The sequence below is a fragment of the Sorex araneus genome, chromosome 1 (assembly GCF_027595985.1).
Source record: "Sorex araneus isolate mSorAra2 chromosome 1, mSorAra2.pri, whole genome shotgun sequence".
NCBI lineage: Eukaryota > Metazoa > Chordata > Mammalia > Eulipotyphla > Soricidae > Sorex > Sorex araneus.
This window is the reverse complement of record NC_073302.1, coordinates 236,955,019-236,981,097: the sequence shown is the minus strand read 5'-3', so window position 1 is coordinate 236,981,097 and position 26,079 is coordinate 236,955,019. Positions and strand designations below refer to the sequence as shown.

Genomic DNA, 26,079 nt, shown 5'->3' with positions numbered 1-26,079 from the left:
ACACATAATTTATAAATTAGGCATAGTAACAATTGCCAATAAAAGTTTTTGTAATAATACTATAATGAAAGTTATGTGAATGTACTTCCTTGTTCCTTCCCCCTTCTCCTTCCTCATTCTTTACAAAATATTGTATGTAATTTTTTTGGAATATAGTAGACTACAGGCCATTGAATCCATGGAGGAGAAATCATGAAGGAGAAGGGACTACTGCTATGCATTGCCTCACATTTTATTTCATTTTATTGGAAGGCGAGGGAGGGAGGGGACTGTCCATACGCTTTATTTCCTTTGTTCTCAAAACTGCCTCAAGGGGCGAGACAGATAGGGTAGCAGATAAACTATCCTTGCTTGTGGCTGATCCAGGTTCAATCCTTGGCACCCAGAATCCCACTGGAGTGATTCCTGAGCATTGAGGCAGGAGTAATCCCTGAACACTTCCTGCTGTGGCTCAGAAACAAACAACAACAACAACAAAAACAGTAATCCATGCCATGCAGTAATGTGGTTAGAGAGGTCAGAAAAGGACCCACTATGACAATGATAAAACTGGGTGCTGAAAGAAGGGAACGTGACATGCGAGATGCCTTCCAGTAATAGTGCTGCAAACCACAGTGCCTAAAAGGAAAAAAGAAAAGTGTCTGCAGAGAGGCAGGCTGGGGGCAGGAGGGAGACCCAGGACATTGGTGGAAGGAAGTGGACACTGGTGAAGGGTTAGATGCTCAAGCATTGCAGGAATGAAACTCAGTCATGAACAGTTTTGTAACTTTTTGTCTCAATGATTCAATAAATTTAAAAAATTTTAAATTCATCCATGCCCTGATCTAGTGCTTTTTAATACTTCAGACACACTCCTCACCCTCAAACCTCAGGTCTTACAAATAAGGTATAATGAGGAAAAAGAATTCAATCGTGGAACAGGTTAGAAGGTGACATTGCTACAAATGTCTGTGGAGTTCTCTGGCATTATTGGAGAAGGTGACACGTTCTCCATCACAGCTTTCTGTGTGAGCGGAAGGCCTTTTCCTCTCTAAGGCCTGCTTTCTTCCTAGAGGAGTATAAATAGTTCTCCTGCCATAAAAAGGCCCTGCATCAGTGGAGCCAGAAGTCCTTTTCTCAGCTGAACCCCCAAGCACTTTATGCCTGTCATGTCATTTGTTACTTTTGAGATTGCCCAAGTTATCTGCCCCCACAACTTCTCAGAGCCTCTCCCCAGAGAGACAGGAGCTGATCTCGAGTCCTTCCTGTCTCAGTGGTGCTGACAGTGTTACCCAGGCAAAGTCCAGAATGTTGGGGCACATGTGTGCCAAGGTTCCAGAATCTGATATGTCCCAAAAGTCCATATAGCTATCATTAGAGGCATAATGTTCTGAACTTAAGTAGGTGTCCATTTGTGTGAAATAGAATGGTGTAACACTAGTGATTGTAGTGAATATTTACATCTATTCTTTCTCCTCCAGAAACATTTTTTGTTATTTTAGGCAGTAAGCCAAACCAATCAAGGCTCTTTGGGGGATTGAGTGAATTATCTTGCTCTGATTCTTGGCTCAGTGTTGCTTTATTCTGCAGCCGTGAGCTCACTAGACGAGATTATCCACACTGGATAGCAAGTGCATCAGACCAAACTTTCTAATTTCCCTTAGGATAAAATCATTTCTTCTCTAGATATTAGAAATAGAAGATGACTGCAGAGCTTTCAGCCTAAACATAAGTGTGGTCTTTTATTTCTATAGAAAACATAATTCAGTTATAAAATCAAATGCCACTCTCAGTGAAATGATGTAGAAATGTGCTCAGAGAAATTAATGGCTAAATGCCTGAACCAGACCAATAACTTTGTCTTTTGGATTAATTTATTTCATGAATGAAATGTTCCATTGAGCACACACTTTGTGTATAATTAAAAATTGATTCCACACTGACTGATCCAGCCTTTCTGGAAAACAATATGGACATTCCTTCAAAAACTAGAAATTCAACTTCCATATGACCCTGCAATAGCACTTCTGGGAATATATCCCGAGGGTGCAAAAAATCACAGTAGAAATGACATCTGTATTTGTATATTCATTGCAGCACTGTTCACAATAGCCAGAATCTAAAAACAACCCGAGTGCCCAAGAACAGACAACTAGTTAAAGAAACTCTGGTACACCTATACAATGGAATACTATGCAGCTGTTAGGAAAGATATATTCATGAAATCTGCTTATAAGTGAGTGGCCATGCCTCATGGCTGGGGGAGAAGACAGCTGGGACAGAGAAGGGATCACTAAATCAATGATAGTTGGAGGGATCGCTCAGGATGGGAGATGTATGCTGAAAGTAGATAAAGGATAAAACATGATGGCCTCTCAGTATCTGTATTGCAAACCATAATGACCAAAAGTAGAGAGAAAGAAGGAAATTGTCTGCCATAAAGGCAGGGGGAGGTGTGGGATGGGGGAAGGGATACTGGGGACACTGGTGATGGAAAATGTACACTGGTGGAGGGATGGGTATTCAATCATTGTATGACTGAAACTCAAACATGAAAACTTTGTAACTGTATCTCATGGTGAGTCAATAAAAAAAAATTAATTCCACAACATACATCCAATCACTGGGTTTGTCTTAGAACATTACCTCTCACTTATTTTTTTTCTTATTTTTTATAAGACTTTTTTTTCTTATTTTTAATAAGAATTGGAGTGATAGCACAGCGGATAGGGCATTTGCCTTGCACACAGCCGACTAGGGTTCAGTTCCTCCATCCCTCTCTGAGAGCCCAGCAAGCTACCGAGAGTATTCTGCCTGCATGGCAGAGCCTGGCAAGCTATCCGTGGCGTATTCGATATGCAAAAAACAGTAACAAGTCTCACAATGGTATGACAGTGCCACAATGCAGTGCTATTTTTTTAAATGTTATCAAGGCACCATGATTTACAAAATTATTCATAGTTGAATATATATGTTCTAGCACCAAACCCGCCACCAGTGTTTTTCTCCCCCAAAAGAGTTCCAAGGTTCCCTCCACCCACTCTCCTACTCCCCATCATGCCACCTTACAGGCACCTTTTAAGTTTGGTTGTCAACGTTTGGGTCTCTTGTTCTCAGTTGAGCATATTTAGCTCTACCATTATTTATGCCACTTGGGCTCAGATCCCCTTGCTTCCCATCCATTTCATCTTTCTACCTTGATTTCTTTCCTTCTCTGTCCTTCTCCTCCTTATACTCTGGGGCCGAAAGTGATATAGGCATTTTCCCTCCCCTTAAAAGCCTTGCATTCCCTCATCCAGTTTTACTATATACTACATATAAGTGAGATCATCCTGTGTTTATCCTTCTGGCTTACTTCATTTAACATAATATCTTTTAGTTCTGTCCGTGTTGCAGCAAATTTTCATGATTTTATCATTCCTCACAGCTGCAGAGTATTGCTTCTCACTTCTTAGCAACTAAGAGAGAATGGAAGACACTTTGCCAAATGATGGTGTAGTGAACACATCATAGCCATTGTCATAATTACTCTGCCCACCTATTAAGAGCAAACTGGCTTGCAGGCACTTGCTGAGAATAGTTATGGTTATATTTAGCAATTTTCATAATAGCCCGGTGAGGAATCCCAACTGACTCCACTTTACAGATGAGAAAAGTGAGAAGAGAGATTAACAATTCCTGAGTCTCCTGTAGCTAATATGTGGCAACACCAAAATAGAACTACATGTCCTGTTGAATCTAATCTGCATTAACCACTTTCATCCACATTTTGCCACTCTCAATGGATTCGAAGTTGTGATACCTTCCACCTCACTCCACTCTTACCAAGGCTGTATTTCCCCCATCTTGTTCTCGGTCTTCGATCCACAGAGCAATAGATGTACATAGTTCTCGAGTTCTAAGATTTCATGGTCTTGGGCTTATTGGAAATATTTTGCTCACCTGAAGGCACTGTCCAATCTATCCATTGGTGTAATAAATATTTCAGACACTTTAAATGCGATCCATCATTGTACAACTCTCCATCATTGCCATTCTTGCAGAGGTAAGCCAGCGCTTCCCCACAACACACCCCAATGGACGCCAGATCATGCTGACCTATCTGCTGCCCTGGCTGTACAACATCGAGCTGGTGGACAGCAGGCTCCTTCTCCCAGGCTCCAGCCCCAACAGCCCAGAGGATGAAGTGAAGGAACGAGATGGCCAAGCCACCACTTCTCACGGGCTGAAAGGAAACGGCTGGGGATCCCCAGAAGCCACATCTTTAGTCCTGAATAACCTCATGTACATGACCGCCAAGGTAAACTCAGAGGAAATAGTCCTCAATAATAAAGCTGCACCATCTGAAGAAAACCTGGCTTAGTCTAACTCTGTATGCAAGCCCCAGATAGTGGTATTTGCTTAAATTACATGACTGATTTTAAGCAAAGAGATGTGGTACAGTGGGTAGGGCACTTAGCCTTGTATGCAACTGACTCCAGGTCAATCCCTGACACCACAGATAATCCCGCAAGTACCACCAGGAGTGAGCATAACTGGATGTGGCCCAAAAGTCAAAGAAATAATGAATAAACTTTTTAAATAAATAAATAAATAAATCACATGGCTAGAGCACAAATGGTGTACATTGGTGTGACTATTTTGAATGCCAACTTAAAGATGGCTGAGATGCTAAATTTTTTATGTGTTTTTTACTACAACCAAAAACATATAAGATGCCTAATATTTTTCAGTCACCAGTGTAACATGGAGCATTACTGATTCATATGTTACAAATTGCTGAAAATGGCATTGGATGACCGTATTTCCCCTTTTTTGTTTCTTTGTTTTGGGGGTATACCCAGTGGTGCACAGGACTTACACCTGGATCTGTGCTCAGGGATCGTTTCTGGTGGTCCTCTAGGAACTATATGGAATGCCAGGGATCAATCCCGGTCAGCCACATGCAAGGCAAACACCCTACCTGCTGTGCTACCACTCTGGCCCTGACGTGGCCAGTCTTGTACAAAGACTTTTACCAGTTTGCTTCCTGACAGTTTCCATGTGTGTCTTGGGTTTTCTTTTGTTTACTACAGTATGGAGATGAAGTTCCTGGACCTGAGATGGAAAATGCTTGGAATGCTTTAGCCAACAATGAGAAATGGAGCAACAATCTGAGGATCACTCTGCAGTTTCTGATCAGCCTGTGTGGTGTGAGCAGTGACACCCTCCTCTTGCCCTACGTAAGTGTCCTTTGCACTCTAAGGGGTCACTCAGGCTGTCGGTGGTCCCACTGGCCAGATTCAAGTTCAAATATGCTGTTGCTTCAAGTGAAATAAAGATGCCAAATGTTGCCAGCATCATCTGTGAGTCTACTGAGTTATCAGAAAAGTTTTCTCTGCCCTCCCACCCCCCACTCCCTGGAGAAGCAGGCCCAGTACCCTAGTCATGCCTTTTTCTTCTCCTTTTCAAGCCTTTGGACATGAAAGTCTATAAATTCAAGGATGACGTGTCCTAACAATTACTGCACAGCAGGAGGGCGTTTGCCTTGCATGCAGCTGACGCTGGTTTGATTCCTCCGCCCCTCTCAGAGAGCCCAGCAAGCTACCGAGAGTATCTCGCCTACATGGCAGAGCCTGGCAAGCTTCCCGTGGCATAGTCGATATGCCAAAAACAGTAACAAGTCTCACAATGGAGACATTACTGGTGCCCGCTCAAGCAAATCAATGACAGTGGCTGTGACAGTGACAGTTAGTTTTGTATACTATAAACTAAGTAAAACATTATGTTATGGCTAATAAAAATGTTTTCTATTTTTATTTTGACTTTTTTTAAATTTTGTTTTGTTTGGGGGCCACACCCAGCAGTGCTCAGGACTTACTTCTGGCTCTGTGCTCAGGGATCACTCCTGGCAGGCTCAGTGGACCATGTGAGTTGCTGGGAATCCAACCTGGTTTGCCGTGTGCAAAGCCAGCATCTTACCCTTTGTACTATATCTTCACACTCAATGCAGAATGAAAACATGAAGGATGCAGATTTTTCTCTTCAAATTTTGGTAAGATAAGAGAGAAGTGAGCAGAGAGATAGTGCTCAGAGATGCCTAATATCTTGTGCTTGTATTTGGAGGTGAAGAAATCAACAAAATGACAGTATTTTAAAAACCTGAACAGCCTGTGTTGGCTGTTGTTTGGGGAGATTTCATGCCTACTGCTTTTCGGTTCCGGAAGCCTCACTGCCCCTTCCTCTAAACTGAGTTTAACATAGTTTAACTCAGGTTTAACTATGAGGCCAGCAATGCAGAGCTTGACACGGGGATGTTTGGTTTTAAATTTAAAGCCATATGAACAGCATAAAACTAATTTGTTTCTAGGGAAGAGAGAATAGCAAAAGAGTGAATTCCTTTTCTTTCTTTTTTTTTTTTTGTCCCCTATTTAGAATTTTTTTTTTTTAAGTATAGAGGCTAGAGAGACAGTGAGAGGTATTTGCCTTTTTTTTTTCTACTTTTTTTTTTTTTTTGCTTTTTTGGGTCACATCCAGTGAAGAGCACAGGAGTTACTCCTGGCTCATGCACTCATGAATTACTCCTGGCAGTGCTCAGGGGACCATATGGGATGCTGGAAATTGAACTTGGGTCAGCTGCATGCAAGGCAAATGCCCTATCCACAGCTATCACTCCAGCCCCAGTATTTGCCTTTAAAATAGAAAAAAAATTTTAAGATTTTTTTAAGAAGTTTTATTTTAGGCACCATGGTTTACAATACTGTTGATGATAAGCTTTCGTTCTGAATTCCTTTTTAAACAAAAATAGCTAGCAGGTTTTTTCCCACAGATTCTATTAATAGAATTCTGTCTTTTTTTTTTTTTTAAAAAAAAGGGGGCCTTTAGATGTCAAGTTTTCAATTTAAATAGAATGCAGGAGTCCCCCAATTTTAGTAACTTTCCTCAACTCGGCTACTAGAAAAGGTAAGGCCTTCCACAGCACGCACCTGTCAGATGCGTGTGGAAAGAGATGTGAACTTCACCCCAACACTCTGTTCCTCCACGGAGAACCAAGGATGAAGTGAGCAGGACGAGAAATCCAGCCGGTGACACACAGCCAGTGACTTACATTGAAGCTGTCAGCAGACACGTTCCTCCGGATGAGACTCTGGCAGACTCCCCTGGTGTTCTGTTTTTCTTCTCAGATCAAAAAGGTGGCGATATACTTGTGCCGTAATAACACAATTCAGACCATGGAGGAGCTGCTTTTTGAGCTACAGCAGACAGAGCCTGTGAACCCCATTGTCCAGCACTGTGACAACCCGCCTTTCTACCGCTTTGCGGCCAGCAGCAAGGCCTCTGCAGCTGCCTCCGGTAAGGACGGGGTAGCCGGTAGACATCTTCCCAGGGATTGCTGGCTTTCCCCCGATGCGCCCATTGGAAGGCTCTGAGTAGGGGTGCTGCTCTTTCTTCCATTTTCTTTATTCTAAGGGTCTCCTACACCATGTTCAGGGGACCCTGGAACCCTCCGAGTGATAACCTGGGCAAATAAGCCAAATAGTTCAGTGCTGAGGCCTGGAGATGCTTGAGCCCAGTAGTGTGTGAGGCCATCAGAGTCCTACTAGTGCTGGTAGGGGTCACGCAGTAAAGACATTCTCCAGCCTTCTGAGTTAGCTCTACAGCCCTTGTTGCTTTATTTTAGTTCCAGTATGTCCATTCAGTTAAGACATGATTTAAGAGCCAGAGAGATAATACAGTGCATTGGATCCTTGCCTTGCACACGGCTGACCCAGACTCTATTCTTATCACCACACATGGTTCCCCCAAGCGCTGCCAGGAGAGATTCCCTGAGCACGGAGCTGCCCAAGAACAGACAGGTGTAGCCCAGAAAAACAAAACAAAAGAAAAGAAATCAAAAACAAAATAAATGGCCTGAGAAGAGCTAACGGCAGAAGGGCATTGCCAGATAAATGAAATGACTGTGCAAGTGTGATCACGAAGCAACCCTTGTATGCCATTTAGCTTTTGACTTTAGGCCTGTCCCAGGCACAAAACTGCATTTCCTTATGAGTCTCATTTATGAGTCCTTTTTTAGACCTGGGATCTTCTTGACTCATGTTCTTCCAGAATTGTCTAATGTGCCCCCCAAGAGCATCCTTAAACTGGCTTTCCAGCATCATTCATTGAGATACAGATGATTATCCTCAAATTACTTGAAGGCAGTATCTTTTATTTGCCTCATTTTGCAGCTGCCTTCTAGTCTCTCTCTCTACCTCCAATCTCTTATGCTTTCTGTTTGCCCCACTCCGTGTTGCCAGGGTCCTGACAGAGAAGAGGTAGGAGCTAGAATCAGAAGCACTGGCTGCTCCGATTCACTTCACTAGCGTTAGTTTAATAATTCCTGGATCAAGAACAGCAAAGGCCACTAATAGCAGGTTCGGCCACTATTAATAAGCTCCTTACCTAAGAGGTCAGGAAAACAGGAGTTTCAGGAATGTTGCGACCTTGCTTTGTAACAGAGTTCGGGATTTGGTTTCCCCATAACAGATACCTGAGACTGTCCCATTGCAGTGATGAGGGCTTGGGAAGGTTGTGAGATTGTGCACAATCGCCAAAGATGTAAGGAATCTCTCAAACACGGGATCTTACAGGTGTCCTTTCCTGGAATTACTTGAGGCTTTAGCTTGACCCCTCTGCTTGCATTCTTGTGTCCTAAGTGATATTCTCCTAATCCTGTCCACAGGAACTACCTCCAGCAGCAACACAGTGGTTGCTGGCCAGGACAGCTTCCCGGACCCTGAGGAAAACAAGATACTGAAAGAATCTGATGAGAGGTTGGTAGAAATTTTGCATAATAGCCAGTGTTATTTTCAAAAGATGTGCCAAGGCATCAATAAAAGTTTGTGGAGGTTGAGAAAGCTCTCCGTCCTCCCTCCCCTCCCTATGCACATGTGTGTACATGTACACACACGCCCTTGTTTTTATTTTGTTTGTTTTTGAGCCACGCCCAACTCTGCTCAGGAATCACTCTTGGGTCTGTGCTCAGGGATCACTCCTGGTGGCACTCAGGGACCATGTTGGGTGTTGGGGAATTAAATGCAGCTCAACCACTTGCAAGGAGAGTGCCTTCCTCACTGTACTATCTCTCCAGCCTTCCATGTTTTTAGAAATACAGACTAGATTTTTCTGATTCTCTTATGTAAATCCCTAAAGATGAGAATCTCTTAGAGAGACAGAAAAGAGAAAGATTAAGAAGATTGTCATTATGGTGGTCAAATCCCTCTTATCTGGGGCTTAATAAAAACTGCCAGAGGTTCTGCTATAGGTACTGTTCATCTAGTACTACAGGGAATGTCCATGCTTTGATCTTATAGTTGAAATTTTCTTAGAGGTAGAGTTGATTGCTTGAGGTGAGTTCTGGGGGGTCGGGGGGGGGGGGCGGGGTGGTGTAGAGCAGAGCTACATCCAGTGATTCTCAGTGCAGCAGTGCAGGCCTGATGGCTCAGGGCCCAGAGCCACACTTGGAGGTGCTCCATGGACCTGAGGTGCCCAGCTAGGCATGCCCTTTACTACTTGCTCTACCCCCGGGACCAAAATATTCAAAATATTTGTTCTTTTTTTGGGGGGGGAGAGGGAAAGGGTAGGGTGGGAGAGGTTGGGCCTGACAGTGCTCAAGGCTTAGTCATAGTTCTGGAGAGCTTAGTGGACCATATGTGGTATGAGCTATTAAACCAGGTCAGTAGTATGCAAGGCCAGCACCCTGCCCACTGTACTCTCTCTCTGGCCCGAAATATAATCATTCTTACTCACCCTTAAACACTGTCACACTGTGTTTAACCATACTGCAAAGTCCATATTCCCCTTTTATCAGTTCCTATGTGGTGTTTTTCTTGCTCACATATTGCCTGAAAACCACTCATATGTAAGTAGAATCTGGATTTCTATGCCCAGTGATCAGTCATCAGGAGTAGAAAGGAAAACCCAAAAAGAGAGAAGCAGAAATCAAAATTAAAGGGTGAAAGTAGGTTGGTTCTCATGGTGTTTTAAACTGAGCATTTTTTAATGAAAAGTAATAGAGTGTTTTCACATAAAAAAAGTAGTTACAACAATGAGATTTTTACAAATCCATAATGCACAGGACCAGAGCCATAGTACAGCAGGTAGGGCATTTGCTAGGTTGGATCAAAATCAGTATCCCATATAGTCCCCGAGTGCCACCTGGAGTGATTCCTGAATGTAGAGCAAAGAGTAAACCCTGAGCATTGCTGGTGTGACCCCCCCCCAAAAAAAATACATAATGCAGCAGAAAATTAATGATTAAGATCATGAAGATAGCAAACTTAGCCTAAAATTTACATACACATACACACACACACACACACACACACCAAAATACTTCTTCTTCGTACTTGCCCTTTGGGTTTATCCTCATCCTGTGCCTGAGACTATGACCTGGGACACAGGGAAGTTTATGTGGCTTGTGGCTTGTGGCTTCTGAAGGCTCATTCCCTTATCCAGGTGCTTATCAAACTCCTCAGAGTACTTCTGGGTTGCCACCCTGCCTCTAGGCAAATGCTCATTCGTAGGAGTTTGCCTTCATACAAGACCAGATACTCAAACACAGAGCAAAGCTCTGAATTAAAAATTTCACCCTTGAAGCCAAATGATAGTGCAGCAGGCAGGGCACTTGCCTTGCACTTGACCGACCCAGATTTGATCCCCTACCCAGGTTCAGTCCCTGGCACCCCATATGGTCAGCCTCACCAGGACTGATCCATGAGTGCAGAGTCAGGACTAAGCCCTGCTGAGTTCAACCCCAAAACAATAATAAATTATTTTTATAAATAATAAAAAAAGACTTTGTTCCACATAGTTCTTTCTCTAAGAAACGTCTTCCTCAGACATGAGTACTCAGATTTTTCATACTCCTCATCTCAGTAGTATAAAAGACTTAATAGTAGGTTTTTCAGGTCTGTATTTGCTTATCTGTTTTTTGGCTGCATGTCCGTTAAGTTTCGCTTTGTGGGGGCTGGAGTGATAGCACTGCAGGTAGGGCGTTTCCCTTGCACGCGGCCAACCCGGGTTCGATTCCCAGCATCCCATATGGTACCCCCGAGCATCGCCAGGAGTAATTCCTGAGTGTATGAGCCAGGAGTAACCCCTGTGCATCGCCGGGTGTGACCCAAAACAAACAAACAAACAAACAAAAAAAGTTTCGCTTTGTGAAAGAGGTGAGACTAGAAGTAGCATAAAGACAGTACTTTGTTGGTAATGAAAATGCACTAAGTGCAGTATGATTTTGTACCTCAAAATCATAAATTAGTACCCTTAATAGAGCCCTGTTACCTAAACAACAATAAAAATTGAAATTTAAAATAAATTAAATTTGTTTTGTATCATTTTATATAAATATAGAGATACAGCATTTGATTGTCACACACTTCCTCTCAGCCATACCCATGCCCTATATATGTTTTTAGATCACTAGGGGAAAAATGTGCTGGACTGGAGAGATGGTCCAGCAAAAAAAGGTGTTTGTCGTGTACATGGATGACCCCTGTTCAATCCCCTCCACCAAATATGGTCCACCCGAGCCCCTCCAGGAATGATCCCTGAGCACTGAGCCAGGAGTAAACTGTGATCACAACCAGGTGTGGCTCTAGCTCCCTCCATTCCCGCCCAAATAAAAATGTTTCTATTTGAGAATCTTTGGTACCTGAAGAGAAAAGGGGTTCTAGAAATCCAAGGTAGAAGCATACTAATTAGTATGTTATTATTGGACAGTGTCCCATAGTTTGGGGAACATTTCTATGCCATTTCTTTTTTTGTTAATTCCTATAACTACAGTAAAATAAATAGTGAAGTATTATTGTTCTTCCTTTGGGGCATTTTGGAAACAAGTTCCCTAAAGAAGTGAAGACCTTTGCCAGCAACATGGGGCTAGAGTGTGAAAACTTGGTCCTGAAAGCACGTGTCTAATATACTGGAGGCAGATGGAACCACATGACAACATTGTTGTCTCAGGGGTGCACCAACAAGCTGTTTACCCTCATTAGCTTCTGTTTTTTTCATCCATAAAGAAAATAATGCCTGTCTTGAAATAAGTGAGTGGGATTAAATGAGATACTGAAGGTGTGTGGGAGGTTGCAGCGAGAGATTCAACAGCAAGAGTGCCTCTGGTTCTGTGCAACCCAAATTGCACCTTTCCTAAGAACCCTGAGGATTTTGTTTTATTTTGTTTCGTTTCAGGGGAAGTTGGGTTTGGGGGTTTTGAAAATACACCTAGCAGTGCTCTCAGGCGCTATTCCTGACTTTGTGCCCAGGAATGACTCCTGATGGCATGCAGGGGGCTCATATGTTGTGCTGGGAGCTAACCAACTGCCTGCAAGACAAGTACCTCACTTCCTGTACATTTTTCCAACTTTACCTAAAATCATTTTAAAATAGGAGAGAAACTTGTTTTTATCACAGTGAGATATGCAGTTACAAAGTTCTTCATGACTGGGTTTCAGTCATATAATGTACCAATACCGGTTCCTTCACCGGTCTACATTTCCCACCACCAATGTCTCCAGTTTCCCTCCCGCTCCCCACCCCCTACCATCAACAACTCCTCCTCCTCCTCCTCCTCCTCCTCATCCTCCTCCTCCTCCTCCTCCTCATGCTCCTCCTTCTTCTCCTCCTCCTCCCCCTCTTTCTCCTCCTCTTTCTTCTCTTCCTCCTCCTTCTCCTCCTCCTCTTTCCTCTCCTCCTCCTTTTTTTCCCTCTCTATCTAGAAAAAATTTGTTGTTGTTGTTTTTGGGTCACACCCAGCGATGCACAGGGGTTACTTCTGGCTCATGCGCTCAGGAATTACTCCTGGCAGTGCTCGGGGGACCATATGGGATGCTGGGATTAGAACCCGAGTCAGCCACGTGCAAGGCAAATGCCCTACCTGCTGTGCTATTGCTCTAGCCCCTCTATCTAGAAAATTTTTAAAGCTGCTTAAGTCCTAATTTTTTTTCCTACAACCATTACTATGTATTTCCAGTTCTGTCTACTTTCACTTGTTCAGTCACTCAGCAATTTTTTTATCAACTATCTGCCATCTACCAGACTCTGTGAATGGGGATTCTTAGTAGTCAGTACCATCCTTTTCTTTTTAAACAAGTGCTGCATTTTCTAGCACAAATAAAATATTAGCCTTCATATATTTATCTTTTCAAAGTGTGAGCCAATGCAGATGAGTGCAAGTGGCTGCTAGCCCTCTCAAGGGGGAAAAAAAAAAGAAATATTTGGAGACAAATATTTGGATACAATTTTTACAGTAATCTTCTAGGAAAAGTATCATCAGAATTAACTGCCAAAATAAATGAATAGCCACTGAAGATCAGTTTATGCTTCTGAGTAACTGTACATATGCATGTCAGTATTTCATGACTGTTCTCCTTGATTTGAAGGTTCAGTAATGTCATCAGAGCCCATACTCGCTTAGAGTCAAGATACAGCAATAGTTCCGGAGGATCGTATGATGAGGACAAAAGTAAGTACTTGAGGCTGAGAGGCCTCGAACGGAATGCAAGTGGTTGTATGTGAAATGAACATATTGATTATTCTTGTTAAGATATTTAAAATAGAGTCCCAAAATATGAAGGATGCCTTTTGTACCAATGAGCATAGAATCAGTATCTGGAAGCAAAAGGAACCAGACACTGGGCAAATAAAAATTATGTGTCTAAACTACTGCTTAAACTTGTAATTTTATATTCCTGGCCTTTTTCCTTGGTAAGAAAGTTGGTGAGAGGCTGAGGAGCAATGGTCTCATTAGGAAACCAATGGTACCACTCCACTTTTCAGTCTATCGTGGAGATGGATGTAAACTTTGTGCTTTGTGAGTCATCACCCAGGATAACATCTGTTTTCACAATGCATCTCTCAGTGGTGTAGCCAGTGAAAATCTGGCTAAACTGGGAACAGCATTTTCATATGAATTTTTTTGTACTTCAGGAAGTTACAGAACTTGAAAAGGTCAGTCAGTGCATTCGCTGATTTTATTTCAGCTCTAGACATCTTTGCAGACACTGACAAGATGCAGGGTGGTACATGGACATGCTTTATAGAAATTCTGAAATCAAACAACATCTCCACTGTTGTTGATGCTTGCTAAATAAATCCAGAAACTCTTAATGAAATTTGTCTACTTGGGTAGAAATCATCAATATGGTATTTCATGCTTTGGATTTATTTTGTGAATCCATAAACGGGACTTTTGAAGTTGTTGCTTTGAACTATTTTAATAGAAGCTGCAGAAGTGGGGTCAAACTAAGTAATTCTGGTAAAATAACAGTAAGCTACTCTTACTTATTTCTTGGTACACATACAGAAATTTCATCATTCAGAAAACCTGTGGGAAGAATGTTTAAGATCTGTATGTATGTAAATCTCAGCAGTGTCACTACCAAACTTGTTACTAGACTGTGAACTAAGGCAATGTGGCTTGTATTACTATCCCTGCCTCTGTACCTGATCAGAGGATTTTCCAACCCAAACACTGAAAAGTTGATTCTCAAAAGCACAATTAGTTCTAGTTCAAACCACATTTTACAGTTGATAAAATTGATATCAGACGAATTGTTGGTTCAGTAAATAATATGGTTGGTGTGTGCAATATTTGTTCATCCACAGTTTGAAGACAAAAAAAGAAAAGAAAACCTGAATCATGAAAAGGTTAAGCTATCAAACCCTGATTCAGTATGTGACAGACACAGTATTTAAAAAATGACTTTCTATGATTGGATTCATGACCTGTGTCAGTTGACTCATTTAAAGTGAATTTTTTTGGTCCTGGGTTTATGACTTGAAATTTAGCAAAACACTATAATAAATAAAATAATACTCAATTTAAAAATATGTTTTTAGGGGCTAGAGCAATAGCACAGCAGGTAAAGGTGCTGGCCTTGCACATGGCCATCTGGGTTCGATCCCCAGCATCCCATATGGTCCACCAAGCACCACCAGGAGTAATTCCTAAGTGATTCCTAACCAGTAGTAACCCCTGAGCATCGCTGGGTGTGGCCCAAAAAGAAAAAAAAATGCTCTTAGGTCTCTCTGGTATTAAAGTCACATATTCCTTTTACTCTTAAAGTAGTGAATTTCAGAGAATAATCATAATAAAATAGGATTATAATTATATAAATTCAGGTCACTGACTTTAGGGACAAAATGAAAAATAATGTAAATAGAAGTGTTTGTAAAGATTAAAAAACAATTGTTGGGGCCGGAGCGATAGCACAGTGGGTAGGGCGTTTGCCTTGCACGCGGCCGACCCGGGTTCGATTCCCGGCATCCCATATGGTCCCCCAAGCACTGCCAGGAGTAATTCCTGAGTGCAAAGCCAGGAGTAACCCCTGAGCATCGCTGGGTGTGACCCAAAAAGCAAAAAAAAAAAAAGAAAAAAATTAAAAAACAATTGTCAAATCAGATAAGATAAAGCAGTAAGTTTGATTTTGGCCTCTATTTTACATAGAAATATTTGTAGACCTTTTGTACTAGTATAAACAGCATTTAAATGTGAGCTTTGATATAGAATTCAATTCATTTGTTATGTGCCAGGGCTAGAGAAATCGTACAAGGGTTCAGGTGCTTGCCTTGCATATGGCCAGCTCTGGTTCAGTCCCCAGCATCCCTTATGGTCTGCTGAGCACCACTAGGAGTGATCCCTGACCACAGAGCTGGGAGTAAAGCCTGAGCACTGCTAAGTGTGGTCCATGAAGCCAAAAAAAAGAAAAACCAATTGTCAGTGGTATCTTACAAGACCGCTGTTATTGACCAGAGATGTTGAGTTTATAACACATAGTTTGGTCATAAGAGCTTACATTTTAGCTTATTTATTATAAGAGAAAATGAAATCCAGCTACTCAAATAAAGTGTTTATCACAGAAAGTCCATAAAATCTATACATGATCTTTTTCTAGACTTTGTCTCAGCACTTGCTCTTGAGCACATCTAATAGACCATGAGTACACTTTGAAATGAGGGCCTCCCTCATCTCTTTTTGGTTTCAGAAACAGTGACGGGTGTTGAGTATACAACCAGAGAAGCGAAGAGAAGTAGGCTCAATTCCCAAACTTAATGATGTTGTGTCTAGGATATGTTAGGGCGATTAGTTCCTCCCTGAGTTCTTAAAGGGATTAGGGGAAACCTAGCAGTCCCGTGCTTCTTTGTGTGGGTTTATCCCAAAGTATGCAGCCTTTAAATGTTCATTATTTTGGTTGTGGTTCTGTTTTGGGACTGTGCCCTGACACGTTCAGGAGCTACTCCCAGCTCCCTACTCACGGATTGCTCCCATCAGTGCTCGAGGGAGCATGACATGCCTGGAATTGCACCTGGGCCTCTTGCCTGCAAGCCATGTGCTCAGCCCACTGTGCTCTCTCTCCAGACCCTTAAATGTATTTTATTCTTAAATAATATTCCTTGTATATAATGAAAAGCAAACTTAGACCTAGATCCATATAGTATTTTGAAGAACTACAGAATTCTTTGCCAATACTACATGCTGGTGTATTAAATGCCATGTATTAAATGCCATGAAGTAATACAGCTAATTAATCTGGAGAGCAGCTAAGTCACAGCTATTTAGAGCTAATGTAAAAAATTATTTTAGGACAAATGATCTTTTTTAGTACATAAAAAAAGAATGCTGTATCCTTTTCTAACAGATCTCACAGAGTTACTGTTCTTCAAAATATTCTCCCATTTATGCTCCCCTTTCAAGTTGTATTATAGAGTAACTAATTACTATGAAAAGCATTTTGTAACCAATTTATCCTAGGTAGCTGTTCAGGAAATTAAAATGCTTAAAGTGAAACTTCCATTTGCATTTTGCTAAGAGGACTGAGATGACCGATTGTCATCCCTGCTTTTTCTCTGGCTAAAATTCCTGTGGAAAAGCTTCATAGAATAAAATTATAAGATTCCAGTGGCTGCTTATTGGTTTCATAGAAAGAGCCAACAGGCACTTTCTGAGGAAAATCCTGATCTCACCCTTGGAAACTCCCTTAGCTCACATCCCAAGAATAGTATATTCCAGATTATCTTGGTTCTAGTCCTTGGTTCTAGTTTTGTTGGGACCCTTAATGTTCAGAATAGGATAACAGACCCTGCACAAACTATTAACACCAGTGTTCTATGCTTAACCAGCAGCATAGAATTAACTACGTCTCACTACCCATTTCAAAGAGCAACCAAGAAAAACTGTACTGGGGAGATAGTATCTAAAGATGATGTAGTATGTCCTCATAATTCATTGAAATCTATCCCAGGACTAAACCAATTTATCTCGAACCATATACCTGGAGTCATGTCATGTGACCCATAATGAAATTGCTTATCTGAAATGCCATTGGCCTGTATGAAGAGCATTACAAGAAATAATTCCATATACTTAATTTAAAGGTATTGTTGTATAATTTCATTCATTCTTTCCCCCCCAAAAATATTTACTGGTCCCTTATTACTTGCCGGATTCTATTCTATGTAATAGAGAAGCAGTAATGTCCAACTTGGAGATAGTCTCCAGGTGTGTGGCAGGCAAGGATGGGTGTTTTTTGTTTTTTTCAAATAGAACAGTCATGGAAATCCTCTGTGACGCTTGGGCAGAGACTCAAATGAGGGAGCAAAACTTGCAGTTATCTGGGGAGAAGCCCTCCAGGCCGAAAGGACAATAGGTACGAAGCAAGGGAGCTGGGTGATGATGCTTCTAACGTGATGGAGGAGGATCAGGAAAGCAGGGAGGAGTGAGTAAGTCAGACAGCAGAGGAAGATCAGCCAGGAGAGTAGCAGGTGGGAGATGTTGTCGGTCCCAAAATTTGGATTTCATTTTGGGTGTAGAGTAGAGTCACAGAAGAGTGTGAAGCAGAGGAAAATTCATGGATGAACTTCTATCTGAGTGGGGCAAAGGTGGAGGCAAGAAGACAGTAAGGAGAGTGCAGTAAGTAAGGAATAAGGAGAGTGCGGTAAGGAGTAAGGAGATTGAAGTAAGGAACAAGGAGATTTCCGTTAGGAGTAATGAGATTGTAATAACCCAGATGGGAGGGGGTGGTGGCTTAGATAGAGAGGGTGGTGACGGAGGTGGTAAAATGTAGTTCTGTTCTTATGTTTAGAAGGCATAGGCCATTGACTGTGGTAGTGCACACTTGAACTTCAGCTCCTCTTTTCAAAATAGGAGAGTCTCAGAAGAGACAGATGAGAAGCAACAGGAGCCATGTCAGAATAGTAAGGTACAAAGATGGTGCCAAGGAATGGTAGAGCCAAATATCCAAACCACAAAGTCAACAACACTGAAATCAAGAGACCCAAACTTTTAACAGCCAAACTTAGCAACCAAACTGCCTGTCAAGAAGACAGACTGTTAGAAGGGGCAGTAGTGGGGACAGGATATGGGAGGGAATCTGGAACACTGGTGGAGGGAAGTTGACACTGGTGGTGGGACTGGTGCTGCAATATTGTATGTCTAAAACTTAACTATGAATAACTTTGTAAATTATAGTGATTTAATAAAATTTTTAATGTAAAAAAAGTACACAGCCCCCAAAATTGAAGACAAAATCATTCTAGAAGCATATAAGTAATCTAATTAATAAAATGTTTAGCTTTATTTTGAAAAATAAAGAACTGAAATAGGAAGACCCTATGATTGGTCTGTTATGTGTAGTGCAGTGAACAGTACCTGGCATCAAGTAAGCACTTCCTGTGTTAGTCCTATTGTTTCTGTTGTTTGTGTTGCTCTCATCATCATCATCATCATCATCATCTTCATCATCATCATCATCATCAAGAAGATTCTGAGTCATATGTAAGATGTGAGAGAAATTAGGATAACTCTAAGACTCCTGTGTTGAACAAACCAGAAATATGGACTCACGTTTACGAGATGTAAACTGAGAAAGGAGCAAGTTTCCATGGGGAATCACATGACACAATGTTTTTTGTTTGATATACTTGTAATTTCTGCAGCTCTATAATGAATAATTATAAGTTATGTATCAAAAAATAGAAGAATGAAAGAAACCTAATCAAGTAATTCTAACCCATGTGATTATATAATTCATACTTGTCAAACATGAATAGTTGCAAACACATTTTTTACAAGAATGAATTTGGAAGATTTCTTTCTAAAAATACCAAGTCAGGGAAATGAAAATCTTCTCCTTCCAAAAATAAAGTATGCATGTCTCTGTCACCCTACAGATGACCCAATTTCTCCCTACACGGGCTGGTTGTTGACTATCACAGAGACCAAACAGCCCCAACCCCTGCCAATGCCTTGTACAGGAGGATGTTGGGCTCCTCTCGTCGACTACCTCCCAGAGACCATCACCCCCCGGGGCCCACTCCACAGGTGAGCAATATGTGCAGGTAAATGAGGGAAGATATTGCTCCATTTTCACTAGATTTTTATTCCTATGAGAAGAGGAAGACCAATTCTAGTTCCACTCTGGTGAAATGCCCTTTGAGATCAGAGGACTGAGTATGACTTGAATGCTGGCTCTCAGCAGATTGACAGAGCATCATAAAATATTAATGTGCCCAGCTTCTATCTAGCCCTTGGAAATCTTCTTGACGTAAACATAGATATTGATATTAATTCTGTTGCACTTTCAAGATTGTAAACTGCTTGAAGAGAGAGCTTTTGCCTTTCGGTTCCCTTTATCCCTTGGTTCTTATCACCTAGTAAAGAAGAGATTTCGGCACGTGAATAGTTCAGTCCTTGTTTCCTCTTCTTGTACAGCTCTGTGCTCTGTCAGAAGTTAACCTCCATTTTCCTGGAATAGGGTCTAACATAATTCTCCAGTTGAACTTGAGTTGTACTTAATTGTGATTTAATGATTTGTCAGTGTACTTTCATTCTCTTCAGAAGTCATATTAATTTTATCATTTCGTGGATTAGGTGCAATATTGCTGTAATTTTTATGACTGAGATGGTGGTGGATCACAGTGTAAGAGAAGATTGGGCTCTTCATCTACCACTATTGCTTCATGCTGTCTTCTTAGGTAAGACTGGATCTAAGAGGAATTCTGGTCAATAGGGTCAAATATTTACAGAAATCATCCATGAAAGTTTCCTTTTACATGGACGTCCCACTTTCCTCATTTCTGAAATACTTAAGTGTTTTACCTTTTGGTGACAGCTGCTCAAAACTTTTGTCTGTTATGGTTAAAAATTGTTCTATTACTCCAACAGATAAAGGGTAGCACCTCCCTAATGTTCTATATAAAGATATCCAGAACCAGTTGGACCTACTTAAGGACCTCTGGCAAGACGAGATAAAATTAAAGTTTTGAAGCATCATCAGTTCATATAGAGGTAGAGTATAGGTCCAGTACTGGTATTTAAATAAGCCCCCAAATTGTTGAACAGAAATGAAAAGAGAAACAAGCAGATAGGAAGGTGCAGAAGATCAATTAGAGAGAGAGGAGAAAACTAGAATCCTTTAGTAACAAGGAGAGCCAGGGAAAGAGCCATCTAGACAGAAAAATGTTAACCATATCAAATGCTACAGAGAGGTCAAGAGAAGTCTTTCTGCATTTTATGAGAACATTTGATTTAAGCAATAAAACATTTTCTTTTTCCTAAGCCCATCTTCTTTATGTTGGTAACACAAACAGTAACAAAGAAAACTAAACATTCTTTTAAATATGTTCCTCCTGGGTATCTTGGAATCTTTACTATCCCTGGAATCTAAATGAGCTTAAAATTTATTTATACTGAGAGATTCCACTGGTTTGGTTTTTTTCTCTAGGTTTGGACCATTACCGGCCTGAAGTCTTTGAACACAGCAAAAAATTGCTTCTTCACCTCTTGATTGCCCTCTCTTGCAACAGCAATTTTCATGCAATTGCCTCTGTGCTCCTGCAGACCCGAGAGATGGGCGAAGCCAAAACACTCACAGTTCAACCAGCTTATCAACCTGAATATCTCTACACAGGTAACTAAAAAAGTAGTGACAGTGGGCAGCCTGAGACAGAGTCACGAAAGCAAAGAAAGCTAGAGATGTCAGTGGAGTCCAAGTTAACTTGTAATGCTATTATCTACCCCCAGTTTTCCAACTGATAAAAATAACAGCAGCATCGTGTATAATATTTCACTTGAAATTAACTTCAAAGTCTCTCAAATCCTTTTTTATTATTGGATATTTGAAAATATATTTTTCTTAATCTTATTATGATGGCTGCTCTCATATGTTTCTATTTCTTTATTAAAAATTAAGAATGTAGGGCTGGAGTGATAGCACAGCGGGTAGGGCATTTGCCTTGCACTTGGCCAACCCAGGTTCGATCCCCAGCATCCCATATGGTTCCCTGAGCACTGCCAGGAGTAATTCCTGAGTGCAGTGCAGAGCCAGGAGTAACTCCTGTGCATCGCCAGGTGTAACCAAAAAACATCAACAAAAAAACTAAGAATGTAAAAAAATTAGAATGTATGGGGCCTGGAGAGATAGTACAAGGGTTAAGATACTTGTCTTGCATGCAGCAACTCAGGTTTGATCTCTGGCACTACGTATTCACTTCAGAGAACCATCAGGAATGATCCTTTAGTACAGATCCTAAGTTTTTATTTAGAACTAGAAAATATTTAATGTCTTTTTAAAAAATTTTTTATTAGAGAATCACTGTGATGTACAGTTACAAATTTATGAACTTTTCTGTTTGCATTTTACTCATACAGTGATCGTTTACCCATCCCTCCACCAGTGCCCATTCACCTCCACCAATGATCCCAGTATCCCTCTCCCCACCCCAACCCCATCCCTCACCATCCCACCCTGCCTCTGCGGCAGGGCATTCCCTTTTGTTCTCTCTCCTTTTGGGTGTTGTAGTTTGCAATAGGGGTATTGAGTGGCCTTCATGTTCGGTCTATAGTCTACTATTAGTTCACATCTTCCAACCCAAATGGGTCCTCCCAGCATCCTCTACTTGGTGTTCCCTTCTCTATCTGAGCTGCCTTTCCCCCAGCATATGAGGCCAGTTTCCAAGCTGTGGTGGCAATGAACTCAGAGTTCTGAGATTGTCAGGGTTTTTATTAACCTGATTCTTTTGTACAATGCAATGCAATTGGGTAGGTTGCAGTATTTTATGTTACCGTTTGTGTGAAGATGTCTTCACAGCCTTGAAAAGGATGCACCATATTTTCATCACTTGTGGAGTGAGCCCTAAGCAGAGTCAAGTGCAGCCTCCAAAAACAAAACACAAAAATAACAAGGAAATCAAAATTTTTTGGCCAAAGACATGTCTATAACACTAAATATGAGAATGCAGAGAAAAGTGACTGTCTCCTTTGCCCTGAGAGCAGCTCATTGCTGTAGGGGACAGATGTTTCATTGTGACTGTCTAGTTGCCCTTAAGAAATTTGTTTAATGATTTTTTTATGAATTACCCAAAAGGTAATTGGTGGAAATCTATTAAAATTCTCTGCTAGTTTGAAACCAAAATTTTTCTAGACTCTAGAACAGAAAGCATTTAGGTATGTCAAAGAAAATACTGTGTCATAGAAATGTTCCCACAAACCTTGATCCATGGTTTTCATTTGGAACTAGAAAATATTCAATGTACTTAAAATGATAAATGAAGTCACAGTGTCCTGAGATTATTGGCATTTTTTAAAACTTTAAGATGCTTTATATCTTACAACATACTGGGTAAGGTACTATATTTTATATATTATCAAGTATTAGAATGTATCTTCACAGCCTTGAGAAGGATCAAGACTTTGTACAGTTTTTATCACTTGTACTCAACAGCATCATATCTTCTGATAGATTTATTAAAGCAATAGAGAGGAGAGGGGAAGAAAAAGTATATATCTATTAAAACAGCAAAGTAGATCACCATATTACCAAATGCACTCTGATTTACACAGCAGTGCAACTGCTAAGCAAGTAAGGAATGATCACCTTACATAATCATAACTGTAGCCAACATCAAGGGTTGTCTCAAAAACAATTGAATTACTACATCCTTCGCTATGCGCCCCTCCTGCTCTCAGTCAGTGCCACACCTCACACATCCCACTGTGACCTTCTCCCACCAGGTGGCTTTGACTTCCTGAGAGAGGATCAGTCATCCCCGGTACCAGACTCAGGACTGAGTTCCAGCTCCACCTCCTCCAGCATCAGTCTGGGGGGCAGCAGTGGGAACCTCCCCCAGATGACTCAGGAGGTGGAAGACGTGGACACAGCAGCTGAAATGGATGAAAAGGCCAACAAGCTCATTGAATTCCTGACCACCAGGTAATCATGGGCCAAGAAACAGGCTTCAGTTTTCAAGTTGCCTTTTGGGAATATGCCATCACTAAAAATCACACCAAAGGTGGGGCTGAAGCCATAGTACAGCAGGTAGGGCACTGGCCTTGTACGTGGCAGACCTGGGTTCAATTCCTGGCATCCTATATGGTACCCCAAGTACTACCAGGAGTGATTCCTCATTGCTGAGCCAGAGTTAACCCTGAGAATCACCATTGTGACCCAGATCCAAAGAAAGAAAGAAGGAAGGGAGGGAGGAGGAAGGAAAAGAAATAGCACAGCAGGAAAAATGTGCCAGAATTCTAGCAAAGGCCTGTTTCCTATTCTAAATGGTGTCTGCTGGGTCTGAGTATGAGGCAGACACTAGTAGTAGTTCTCTCAGATGCTACTGATGTCATAGTTTATGTGCAAAGATTTGTCTATAATGATGACGCAGTTGGAGGCTGAAGACAGTAGCGCCCGGGAGTTAGATGACTTTAATCATCTAATTAGAGCTGCGAGCATCTGGGAGGACTGAGATTTACCAAAAAAGTATCTCTCTGGAAATCAGAAGATATTATCCATAATCTATTCAGGAGCAACTATCTGCTGGTCTAGTTCAAAGATGAACATCAGAAACCACAAACTATAGGAAGTATAAGAAGAAAATCAAACTTTTAAGTCAAAACCAAGGAAAAAAATATGTGAACAGTCTTATTTTTTCTGTCTTCTGGTTCTTATTTTTCAGAAAATCAGTTTAGGGGACTGGAGAGATAGTACTTGCCTTGCATATGGCTGACCTCAGTTCAATGCCCAGTGCCCCATATGGTCCCCACAAGCACTATCAGAAATATCATAAAGTAAAGAGCCAGGAGTAAGCCCTGAGCCCCACCGGGTGTGGCCCCCAAAAACAAAACAAGAAAACAAACATAAACAGTTTAGATTATAGGGCTTCAGAATTTTTATTACCTGACAGGTCAGTGTTTGCACACTCTGAGATCTGGTGTGTGCTCACCTTTCTCAGCAAATTCAGGACTGAATATCTATTTTGTTGTATGCATTAACTAGTTTTGTTGTCAGCAATTAATTCCAAAAATTTAAGAATTAAATTTTCTTCCCTCAACTAGTGATCAGGTCTACACAGCCCAATAGAAAATGTGATGTACAGAAAAATTAGAAAAGACAGCCAATGGTGCCTACATGGAGGGTAGCCTGGCTTTGACATCTCTCACCACCACCAACACCACGATCAGAAAGAGTGTTCTTTGAAACTGTCACATTCCATTGTTACTACTGAAAACCAAGCAGACAAAAATGGCTGCCTCTCAATTCTATAGTATTAACAACTAAGTGAAGTGATCCTGATAAAAAAGCATTATCTTGAAAAATGCTTCAGTGTGCAAATTGAAAGTTAGTATTTCAATGTAGTTTCAATGAAATTCAATGTATTTCAGTGTAATCCTCTATTATCATTCTTTAATAAACAATATAGCACCAGTTAGCTCTCTAAAAATTGTTCTGGTGGATTAAATGATTTTAAATTTGTGAGGAAAATATTAGGAAAAACACTGTGTGGTAACATCTACTTTAAAAAGATGAAAAATTTTGCCCCTAAAATATGCCCAGTTCTGGAGAGTTAGCACAGCAGGTAGGACACTTGTCTTGAAGCAGCCAACTTAGGTTTGATCCCAAGCATCCCATAAGATCTAAGCTTGCCAAGAGTGACCCCTAAATGCAGAGCCAGGAGTCAATCCTAAGCACAGCTGGTGTGACCCAGAAAACAAACAAAAACATATGCAGTATATAAACTACTGTTATCTCAAGGGGAACAAAGGTCGATCTTTTTTAATATACTCTTAAGCTTTACAAGGCAACAATTTATCACAAAATTAGTAGAATTTAAAAAATATGTACTGAACTGCATAAATGACTTGTTAATAGAAAATAATGATTATACTCTTGACATTTTTTATTTGTTCTTTAAGGGCATTTGGTCCACTTTGGTGCCATGAAGACATCACACCCAAAAATCAAAATTCCAAGAGTGCCGAACAGCTGACTAATTTTCTACGCCATGTTGTGTCTGTATTTAAAGATTCCAAATCAGGTACTTATTCTCTTTCCTAAAACCCAATCTTAGCTTCTGATTATAATGGAGTTTATTTTCCCCACCTTAATCACACCCTTTATATGTGTGTAAGTCCTGCATTTGACATTGATAGCAAAAGCCTGTTCCTAGGGATCTATCAAAGCTTATTTTATATATGCCTAACTGAGTGATAGTTAATATCATGTCTATTTGCATGTGCTCTGTCAGAACATTTCCCCATCATCACTATTGTCCTCCTTTTACTTACCCTGCTAGAATTAACCTGTGCCTGTGATATTCATTTTATTTTTAAAAAGAGATGAGAAATAAATCTCTCTGTCACCTGACACAACTGTGAGAAAATGTCAGTCTTACAAACAGACTTTCAGAAAGAAAGAAATTTTGTGATGAAATGTTTGTGACTTTGAAGTTTTTACAAACAATTCCTGTTGTAATGACTACTCATATTCCAAATACAGAGTAATTCTTACTCAGACTATAGTGGCATCATATTCTTTTTCTTTTTTTTTTTTTATTGAATCACCATGAGATATAGTTACAAGCTTTCATGTTTGAGTTACAGTCGCACAATGATCAAACACCCATCCCTCCACCAGTGCACATTCCCACCACCGATATTCCCAATATATGCCCACTCTCCCCGTGCCTGCATGGCAGACAGTATTCCTCATACTCTCTCTCCACTTTTGGGCATTATGGTTTGCAATGCAGATATCATGTTTGGTCCATTATCTACTTTTGGCACACATCCCCCATCCCAACTGATTCCTCCAA

At 40.9% G+C, this 26,079-nt stretch overlaps 1 protein-coding gene across 4 annotated transcripts in view; it reads left to right on the top strand.

Moving 5' to 3' along the window:
• FRY (FRY microtubule binding protein) overlaps window positions 1-26,079 on the top strand; it is a 474,614-nt gene that overhangs the window by 382,335 nt on the left and 66,200 nt on the right. For all 4 annotated transcript variants that reach the window (XM_055132608.1, XM_055133183.1, XM_004604538.2 and 1 more), the window contains 10 exons: window positions 4,023-4,279; window positions 5,055-5,201; window positions 7,143-7,311; window positions 8,681-8,771; window positions 13,377-13,459; window positions 19,165-19,315; window positions 19,865-19,968; window positions 20,718-20,903; window positions 23,006-23,204; window positions 25,181-25,302. In XM_055132608.1, the coding sequence (XP_054988583.1) occupies window positions 4,023-4,279; window positions 5,055-5,201; window positions 7,143-7,311; window positions 8,681-8,771; window positions 13,377-13,459; window positions 19,165-19,315; window positions 19,865-19,968; window positions 20,718-20,903; window positions 23,006-23,204; window positions 25,181-25,302 (1,509 nt within the window). The remainder of the gene's footprint in view (window positions 1-4,022; window positions 4,280-5,054; window positions 5,202-7,142; window positions 7,312-8,680; window positions 8,772-13,376; window positions 13,460-19,164; window positions 19,316-19,864; window positions 19,969-20,717; window positions 20,904-23,005; window positions 23,205-25,180; window positions 25,303-26,079) is intronic.